The sequence below is a fragment of the Labrus mixtus genome, chromosome 11, assembly GCF_963584025.1.
Source record: "Labrus mixtus chromosome 11, fLabMix1.1, whole genome shotgun sequence".
In the NCBI taxonomy this organism is placed as follows: Eukaryota; Metazoa; Chordata; class Actinopteri; order Labriformes; family Labridae; genus Labrus; species Labrus mixtus.
The window spans coordinates 792432-803255 of record NC_083622.1 but is presented as its reverse complement, the minus strand read 5'-3'; the positions used below and the strand labels follow the sequence as shown (position 1 = coordinate 803255).

Sequence of the window (10824 nt, the reverse complement as noted above, 5' to 3'; positions counted from 1 at the left end):
GGAGAATCTCAATTTCTTCTTCTCTCTCCGGCTGTTTGAATCGTGTGCTCAGAGTCTCCTGACGGGCCGGGAACATCGAGAGCTTCTTCAGCTGATCCCACCAAACTGCTTCAAAACTTCCTGGAATCCATGTTTAAAGTCTAGTATGTGATTGTTCTTACTAAGGTCACACACACAAAGAACAGCTGGAAGAGGAGCCTCATGTTCTCTGCTGTGGCGACTCCACAGTCTGTCAGGGTCCAAAACTGAGATGGGGGGGGGGGGGGGGGGGTCCAACCAGCATCCATCACCCTGATGTCCCCACAAGTAAACCTACAGACCGATAAATCCTCTTCTTTTTTCTTTGTTGACTTTCTTCCCAGAACATCACACATGCAACCCTAGAGGGCTGTCAGATGGGGCCCCATTAGGGAGGTTTCCTACTGTTGATGCGTCTGTTTCTTTGCATTAACGATTATTCAAAGGAGACATAAAGGAGGCAAACATGAGCCTCGGTTTTCCTTAAACTTCAAAAATAAAAAATGCATTTCAAACTAAAACCGAGGTCACATTTCATCCTGAAACATGAAGCTCAACATTTTATCTCCATTAGAAAGCCGTATTTATTATTCAGGTTGTCATGTTTGTCTCGCTCACTGCGTCGGAGCAGATACTCGTCTTTGACCATTTTACAGAGTCAGGTGGGGACACTGAAGAGTGATGTGGGCGAAGTCTGGAGTTTGGTATTTTGGGTGTCACCATGTTGGTTTCTTGGAAGAATAATCGACAGTATTTGGATGAGCCAGCCCCGCCCTAAAGACCACGCTTTGATCGTTAGTTTTTCCTCATAATAGAGCCATCATTAACTAAGTGACCATACGGAAGAAGACTTGAAACTACAGATTGAGACAGTAAACTCATGTTTACTGAGGGAGTGAATCAGCTGAGACGAGCATTGGATCATAGACTGCTATGCAATCAAACTCAACCTCAACGAGCTTAGTCAGGGTTGTTAATTTCCTCCTGATCCACTTTTTAAGATGTTGTTTGAAATTGTCTTTAGGTCCTGACAGACATTAATAACTCATGTTCTCTGAAAAAGGAACAAAGAAAATCCATCATCTGTATCAGTTTGTAAGAATGTAAAGACAATGGCAACCAATGTCTGTCACGAGGTACCAATCTGATGAACCAATCACACGCCTCCCTGTCTTCCTGCTCACTTTCTATGGAATCATATTTGTGCCAAAAGAATCAAACAAAACTTCTTAAATTGCAAACAAAAAATAAGACTTTGAGAGAAATATAATCTCAATGAAGCAAAAAAAAAAAATGACTTGCAATTAAAATATTTGTGTAATCGTGTAAATAATCAGCCTTTTATTTTTCTCATCATCAGTCATCTTGTTTACAGTTCCCTCTTTTTCTTTCTCTCTGATCTGACTTTTTGTTTGCGATTCTGGCACAAACCCCTCGAGTGGGCGGGCTTTATGAGGAATGCTTCCCCATTGGCTAATGAGTTTTAATATGACAGCTCAATGCCCCAGACGTTCCAGGAAGTCTTTCTACTGACATATTATATTGCGATCTTTATAGATATTTTGTCCCTTCACTAATATTTCTAAAAATGTGCATAAAAACTTTCCTCACTGAAACCGAGTTGTTCCACTCGTAAAAAACGTCCAAAACAGACCGATAAACACGCGGCGTCGTTACCTCTCACCGTCCCTAAAGGTCGAGCTACAGAGGATTTATTTACCTGTGGAGTGTCGTCCCAGCTTCAGCATGCGGAGCGACCTCAGGAGGCGGAGCACCTGCACCACGCGGCCCACGTTCTCCAGCTCCGTGCTCCCCCCGTGAAGGTTCTCCACCGCCAGCGTCACGTAGAACGGCAGGATGGCGAGCAGGTCGATCACGTTGGGAATGCTCCGACTGAAGCGCCACTTGTCCCTCACGCAGAGGAACCGCAGCGCCAGCTCGCCGGTGAACCACAGCACGCACACGTACTCCAGAGCGTCGAACAGCAGCGGGGCAGCGGCGCCGCTCAAACCCACGTCCTCCTCCAGGTCGAGCGAGATCAGCACCATGTTGACGACGGACACGACCACGAAGAACATCGAGAGCGAGCCGAAGGTGCGAGCGGCTCGGGATGACTCCGGTTTTTCCAGCAGGTCCCAAAGGCGCCGCCGGAGAGCCGGGCAGGCGGCGCCGACAAAGTCCTCGGCGTCCTCTGCGTCCTCGGCCTCGAACTCTTGCCGTGCGTCGAGCGACTCCTTCTGCTCTTTCCGGCGGTAGTAACGGTCGCGGCAGCAGGACTTGATGCGGAGCTCGTCGATGCCCCAGTACTCGATCTCCTGCAGGAAGGAGACCTCGCACAGCTCCTCCATCACGTGCAGGTGACCCGTCCGGTAGTAGTTCATCACATACCTGCAGGCAGGAACAAACAAACACAGGTGAAGAGGTTTTAAGAACATGTCTTAGCTTTAACTCAACTCTGTTCAGAGGGGTCAGGCTGTTTCTTCACAGATTCTAAATATAGACAAATATATCTGCTGATTTGTATTCAGATGTTTGGAATTATTACAACAGGACATCGTGCATGCCTCAGTGAAGAGTAAACAGCACCACCTACTGGAAGGTCTGAGAGTTTCGGTCGAAGAAGAACTCGTTCTCCAGCAGGTCGGCGTCGTCGCACAGCTCCAGCGCCGAGTCTCGGCTGCAGCACGCCAGTTTCCCGAGTCGAGTCTCCGGGAAGGACGCCAGCAGCTCCTGAGACAGCTCGTAGCGACTCCCTCCGACATTGACGATGAAGAAGTCGGTGACGCAGGACGCCGTCGTCTCGCTGAAGAAAACACTGGAGTCCAGAGACACCGGGGAGGTGCTGCGGCTGTAGAACTCCGCCCCTTCAAGAGAGCTGGAGGGGAGGCTCATGGTGGAGGCCGGAGGAGGGAGTATCTGAGGGTGAGAAGTCAAAAACAAAGACCTGGTTCATGTCAGTCCAGAATCAAAGAATGGAGCTGAAGTGATATTGCTCTGGATTGCAGTGAGTCAGTCCCCATAGAGCTCTATGATAAAATGTCTAACTTTACAGCTGCAGTTCCTCCAGTGTCCACTAGAGTCTGTCTCCTGCAGTGAGTCAGTCCTCATAGAGCTCTATGTTAAAATGTCTAACTTTACAGCTGCATTTCCTCCAGTGTCCACTAGAGTCTGTCTCCTGCAGTGAGTCAGTCCCCATAGAGCTCTATGTTAAAATGTCTAACTTTACAGCTGCATTTCCTCCAGTGTCCACTAGAGTCTGTCTCCTCTGGAACCGCCTTCCAGCCGGGGTCCGGGAGGCAGACACAGTCTGTATTTTTAAGAATAGACTTAAAACTTTCCTTTTTGATAAATCTTATAGTTAGGGCTGGTGCTGGTGTAGACCAGCTCTTAGTTATGCTGCTATAAGCTTAGACTACCAGGGGAACTGGCACCCTGAGCTCCTCTCTCTCTCTCTCTCTCTCTCTCTCTCTCTCTCTCTCTCTCTCTGCATATACAGTACATCATATTACTGCATGTATCTATCTGTAAATCTCAGTCACTAACCACCTACTTTCCTGGGAGCTCTTGAGCTCTCCTAGGCTCCTCAAGATCGTTGGTTGACGGCCTGCCAGAACTCTTCCTGCATCTTATCCCATCTCTCCCCCTATCCCCTTCCAAGCCCGGCACAGTCTAGACCTGTGAAGACTGTTTTCGTCATGAGCCGGGGATCTGGCCGAAGATTTCTACCTTTTAATAAGAACGTTTTTTCTTCCCACTGTAACTTTTGCTGTTTTGCTAAAGTGCTCATGATGGATAGGCCGGATCTTTGTAACATAACAATGAGTAAGGTCTTTTACCTGCTTTATGTAACATAACAATGAGTAAGGTCTTTTACCTGCTTTATGTAACATAACAATGAGTAAGGTCTTTTACCTGCTTTATGTAACATAACAATGAGTAAGGTCTTTTACCTGCTTTATGTAACATAACAATGAGTAAGGTCTTTTACCTGCTTTTTGTAACATAACAATAAGTAAGGTCTTTTACCTGCTTTATGTAACATAACAATGAGTAAGGTCTTTTACCTGCTTTTTGTAACATAACAATGAGTAAGGTCTTTTACCTGTTTTATGTAACATAACAATGAGTAAGGTCTTTTACCTGCTTTATGTAACATAACAATGAGTAAGGTCTTTTACCTGCTTTATGTAACATAACAATGAGTAAGGTCTTTTACCTGCTTTATGTAACATAACAATGAGTAAGGTCTTTTACCTGCTTTATGTAACATAACAATGAGTAAGGTCTTTTACCTGCTTTATGTAACATAACAATGAGTAAGGTCTTTTACCTGCTTTATGTAACATAACAATGAGTAAGGTCTTTTACCTGCTTTATGTAACAATGAGTAAGGTCTTTTACCTGCTTTATGTAACATAACAATGAGTAAGGTCTTTTACCTGCTTTTTGTAACATAACAATAAGTAAGGTCTTTTACCTGCTTTATGTAACATAACAATGAGTAAGGTCTTTTACCTGCTTTATGTAACAATGAGTAAGGTCTTTTACCTGCTTTATGTAACATAACAATGAGTAAGGTCTTTTACCTGCTTTTTGTAACATAACAATAAGTAAGGTCTTTTACCTGCTTTTTGTAACATAACAATGAGTAAGGTCTTTTACCTGCTTTATGTAACATAACAATGAGTAAGGTCTTTTACCTGCTTTTTGTAACATAACAATAAGTAAGGTCTTTTACCTGCTTTTTGTAACATAACAATAAGTAAGGTCTTTTACCTGCTTTTTGTAACATAACAATGAGTAAGGTCTTTTACCTGCTTTTTGTAACATAACAATAAGTAAGGTCTTTTACCTGCTTTTTGTAACATAACAATGAGTAAGGTCTTTTACCTGCTTTATATAACATAACAATGAGTAAGGTCTTTTACCTGCTTTATATAACATAACAATGAGTAAGGTCTTTTACCTTTTTTTGTAACATAACAATGAGTAAGGTCTTTTACCTGCTTTATGTAACATAACAATGAGTAAGGTCTTTTACCTGCTTTATATAACATAACAATGAGTAAGGTCTTTTACCTTTTTTTGTAACATAACAATGAGTAAGGTCTTTTACCTGCTTTTAGTAACATAACAATGAGTAAGGTCTTTTACCTGCTTTATGTAACATAACAATGAGTAAGGTCTTTTACCTGCTTTATATAACATAACAATAAGTAAGGTCTTTTACCTGCTTTATATAACATAACAATGAGTAAGGTCTTTTACCTGCTTTATATAACATAACAATGAGTAAGGTCTTTTACCTGCTTTATGTAACATAACAATGAGTAAGGTCTTTTACCTGCTTCTTGTAAAGTGTCTCGAGATAACACTTGTTATGAGTTGACGCTATACAAATAAAAATTGATTGATTGAAATTGATTGATAGAGTCTGTCTCCTGCAGTGAGTCAGTCCCCATAGACCTCTATGTTAAAATAAACATGTTTACATGGTATAAAAACAGTTTGGGTCTCTAGAGCTCATTTCTCTCTTCAACTGTTCGGGCTGAATGTTTATACAACTCACCTGTTTATATTTTATTAAGGCTTAAAGTGATGTAGAATTAGGGGGCGTGGCCTCTTTGAGTGACAGGAAGGAGCTGCTAGCTGTCTGCTAGGTGTCCCCTCAGCTAATTCAGTCCCTGACCTTTGACCTCTGGGCCGTGTTTGTGCTGTTGGAGCCTTTTGGAGATTTGTTCCTGTAAATATCAGACTAATAATCTCTGTGATGTTTATTAAACTAACAGACCGTCCAACAAGTCTGAGCTCCACTTTTTACAACCAGATCATTCAAACTTTAATTAGATTTTAGACGTTTCAGCTTCAGTCTGAATGTTGTGTCTGTGCTCACCATGTCTGGCTTGTTAGCTTTAAGTGATTTTGGTTGAATCTGGATTCCCTCGTGGAGCTCTGAGGATCCACTGACTCTGCAGCTGATGAAGCTGTTGGAGCATGTAGCAGCTAAGGAGACGGTTAGATACGTCCCTCAGGACGTGATGGAGCATCATGACTCTGACCATAACTAAACTCAAATTGGACTTGGGACCCAGAGTCCCTACAGTGCTTTAAAAGGAGACGTTCTGTAAAATCTCAAGGAAAAAAACTTGCAAAGTGTTGAATCAGGGTAACAGGGGAAATAAGTGTGAACAGCATGACTACGCATCAAAATTCCCCCCAGTTCACCCTCTCTCTCCATGAAATCTGAAAATAAATCTACAATTCACTTAGCAGACACTTTTATCCAAAGCGACGTACATCAGAGAGTAAGAACAACACAAGAGAGGATCTAGAGAGGAGGAGACAACGTCAGGAAGTGTAAACAAACAGCTTTAAGTCTGATCGGACACACAGGTGCTGACAGGAAGTGACCAGAGGTGCTGACAGGAAGTGACCAGAGGCAGAGCACAACATGGACAGCTGTTCTTTAGAGTTCTAATCAGCATCAAAACTATCTTAAAAATCATATTCATCATCATCATTAAGTTAGTAGGTGTTCATGAAAGAGCTGGGTCTTTAGCTTTTTCTTAAAGGTGCAGAGGGACTCTGCAGATCACATGGAGTTTGGAAGTTCATTCCACCACCGGGGGGCGACAGAGGAGAAGAGTCTAGTCAGAGACTTAGGACCCTGTTGTGAAGGTTGGACGAGCGTAGTGGGGGGGAGGGAGTGTAGACCTGGAGGAGAGACTTTTAAATCTCTGTGCGCCTTTTCATAGGTCAAGTATTTTAAAAACATTTTCCGTTCTTTTGTTGCATTTCATCAAAGTTTTCTTGCACAGTTCCTCCTTTCTTTTACAGATGTGATCATCACAATCTCTTTTTTAACCTAATTTTGGTTTACTTTTTAAAACTCTCTGACACACAGAACGGAGCTTATATGTCAAATAATTACATTTTATTCATGTGACATTCTGTATATGGTCCAATGAAAGGTCAGCGCTGGAGGAGGTTTGAATATGCATGAATGATTTATTAGTTTATGTGACTGTAATAAACTTAATATGAAACATGTTCCTCTAATCATCCTCCATGAATCTGTTCTGAAGATTCCTGCAGAGACGTTTCTCTGTTTCCTTTGCAGTTTTTCTTCCTACTGATCGTTCTGGTTTTGGACGGTGTCTCCTTGAGTGTCAGTCTGACAAACTTTAAAGCAGGGATGGTCAACTTTGGTCACAGCAAGGGCCACATTCATTTAATTCTCACTGCCAGGGGGCCAAATTGTAGAATACAAAAACAATTAAAATCAATTATGTCTCAAATTTAACTCAATATATACCAGAGATCAAATATTATTATGGAAATATTTCTGGTTTTTATGATTTCATGGCAGATTTCATCATGTTTTCTTCATGTTTCCAATTAATTGATATGTAGAAATTGACCTGAGGGCCACATTGAGGGGCCGCCAGTTGCCCTCCCCTGCTTTAAAGCATATGAAGCAGTGGCTCAGGATGTGCAAATTTTACAATGACGTGAAAACCTCCCTATTAGGGGGACAGTTCTCAATGTCGTTGCCCCACTAAGCGTTCCAATATTCCTGTGAAGACTTACATTTCTGCTGTTGGTGTCATATTATTTTTTAATGGTGATAAATGTTAGTTGGAGGGGCCCCCAGTCAGTGAATTTTACTTTGGGCCCCATCTGACTCTTGAATCACCACTGCCTCCTCACAGACCTGCAGCTTCCATTGGTGTTTTTAAAAAGCTGCTTCAGACCTTTTCTGATTGGACTAATAAGACCACATTTAATCTGGTTATTATTGTGTGATGTCAGTGTCTTCTTTTATGATTTTGATTGTTGTTATTACTCTTATGGTAGGCTAATATTCTGTAAAGCACTTTGAGACCTCGATCTGAGAAAGGTGCTAAACCAAATACACACATCATTATTATTATTATTATTATTATTATGTAAACTCCATGTGAACCTGCTGGGTCATCATCTATGAGGTCACTTCATGATAAACATTTTTTCTGAAAATTCTGTCTCCAGAAAAACAGAGTTTACAACAAGGTGAATCTTACCTGATCTAACTGAAGAGGATCATCATCTTCTCTGTTTGATCATTACTGCTCCACATGTTCAAGATAAATCCCAGATGCATGTTCAATATGTCACAAAAAAACGACCACATGATGACACAGACAAGGTAAACAAAGTTTCAGTTTTCTGCAGGTATGTGAGCAGGTCCAGCAGCTCGTGCGGTGCAGCCTCGTCTGGCGGTCTGCTGAGTGCGGTTCCCGGTGCGGGTTTTAAAACAAACAGGGGGGAGGTATGAGGGGTGAGCAGTGCCACACAGGAGGAGGCGGAGCCAGAGAGAAAGCTATGACAGGCCACTCCCACTTTAGTGATGTCACTGCATTTATTTTGATGACTGTTGATTTAAGACTACAAACGTTTTGTTTTTATTTTGGGGCTGGAAAAAAACATGATCACTTAAAACTCAAAGTTTTGGATTTGTTGGAGTACAGGCGAGCTGTAATATGTGGTTAACCTGTTCGCTTAGTTATATGAAGTTTACCGCTCTCAAACATTCTGTTATAATCAAATAAGTTAAAAATAAAATAAGGATAAATATGAGTTTTTTTATATTTGCACATCTGTCTGAAGTAACAGCTGCATGTTCCTTGTTCATTAGTGAAGTGCTGCCATCTAGTGGCTCAAACGAAGAACTACACTGATTTGGGTTTTGCAGAAAAAAAAAATTAGTCTCAATAATTAACTGACATGAAATGATGTTTCCTGCTGTGTTTCCTGAGACGACACATGCTGAGATCTTTTTCTGTATCCTGACTCGTCCTCGCAGCCCGCTGACCTCTGAGGTGAACCTGAGCCGCGCCGCACATCTCCAGCAGCAATTACAGCAGCATCCAGACATCTACCTGTCATCCAGGTGCAGCTGCTGCTCCTGCTGCTGCCCCACATCTCATTATCCTCCCACATGTGTCTGGATCCTGAGCCTTCATCTGCTCAGGTCTGCAGCAGTCTGTCTGATAACCAGAGGTGAACGGGAGAGACGGAGTGAGCTGAAAGGAGGTGGACAGTTTGGAAACGTCGTCTTATTCAGGGACACAAAAAAATATTCAAAATGAAACAATAATTTTACAAACAACTTTAGTCAGAGTCCAGTGTTTGACACCCGAGCACTAACAAGCCAAAGTTAGTTTGTTGTTTCTCTGTGTCCCAGTTACATATTTTATTCCACACATGTTACACTCAAACATGCACGCAGAAGTATCTTCTTCTTTTTCACGGTGATGCTGCAGTGAACGAGAACAAACGAAGGTTGAGCTCACAGGCTCACACTCTCTGTGCAGCACATTAGTTTCATATTTTGTTTTGAAACTATGTTAAATTGCATCGTCCCTATTCAAAAAATAAATTCCATTCAATCCAATTAAATATGCACAATGAGTGTTTTTTCTTTTTAAATGATCTGCAAAAACAACACTTTACTGTGTTACAGCCTTTGTTTGGTTCTGTAGATTCAAAGCCTCAGATTTAAATGTGTTTGCACTTTGCAATAATGTTTATTTACTTTTCATTATTTACATATATGTCCATTTCCATCAGGAGAGACAAGTGAATTCAGAAAATTATTTATTACAATGAATAACATGGAATTGTGACTTGACAGAAATAATTTGGCGCTTGGACTATCGGGTGGTTGAAGTGTTTGGAGATAACAATTCTGGGCGTCGACAGGATAAATCCTCCTCATTGGGTCCAGACCCTGGTGGTGGTGAAGCTGTTGACTTGATAAGACCAGATGAGTGAAGAATTGATGGATGATGATTCTGTGAAGACTGGCAGTGTTGAGGAGGTGGAGGAGCGCACAAAATGATTTATTTTACACTCTGTTATTGCTATGGAGAGACGTCAGAGCGAGAGAGGGCTGCACTTGAAACAGCGCCCGAGCAGTTGGGGGTTTGATGCCTGGCTCTCTAAGGCACTTTAGAAGTTCTCAGGAAGTGAACTGGCCCCTCTCCAGCTACCAGACCAACCTCCAGACTTGAATACGTAGCCCTCCGGTTCCTACAAACTGAGCTTCTGCTGCCCCAAATTTTTTATCATTATTATTTGTAGTAGTAGCAAATGCAGTAGTATTAGTCTTAGTATTCAATTCAATTCAATTCAAAAAAACTTTATTTGTCCCTGTAGGGCAATTCAAAGGCACACTGAGCAATAAATTAACAACAGTGCAGGTAGACGAAACATTTTAACCTAAATATAAAGTGTCAATTTAAATAGAACTCAAAGCTTAAACTTAACTTAAAATACAAAATATAAAAAGAGTAGATATAAGTGGACAGTGATCGGACTAACAGATGTAACCATAACTATGTGCAGTAAACGAGAAATAAATATATATAAAGAGCTATGTGCAAGTAGGCAAATACTAAATGATAAGTTAATAAGGTGCATAGTGAATAATGGAACAACAGAACTAATATAAACAATATAACTGTAACGGTAAAAATGAGATAAATAAAGTGACCGTAGTGCAATGATGGATAAGAAACAACAGGAATAAAGTAACTATTATTACAACTAATACTAATATTATTCTTAATATTATTTAATTGTTTGTATTATTTGTTTTCTGACGCCCAAATGTGTAAATCCATTCCTGTCCGTCTGTCAGACTGTCATGCCGCTAGTGTCGACACAAGGGGGCAGTAATAATCACCACAGTCCCTCGATCCACTAACGAACAAGCGAAAGGAAGCGTCATCGGTAATTTGTCCAATCAGAGGAGTAGCTGCA

At 41.5% G+C, this 10824-nt stretch overlaps 1 protein-coding gene across 1 annotated transcript in view; it reads right to left on the bottom strand.

Moving 5' to 3' along the window:
- Positions 1-8620, bottom strand: part of kcnv1 (potassium voltage-gated channel modifier subfamily V member 1) — a 12937-nt gene extending 4317 nt beyond the window's left edge. The window contains 3 exon segments of the mRNA XM_061049493.1: positions 1739-2406; positions 2612-2934; positions 8082-8620. Of these exon segments, the coding sequence (XP_060905476.1) occupies positions 1739-2406; positions 2612-2910 (967 nt within the window). The 5' untranslated portion in view covers positions 2911-2934; positions 8082-8620.
- Between the last annotated feature and the right edge of the window lie 2204 nt (positions 8621-10824).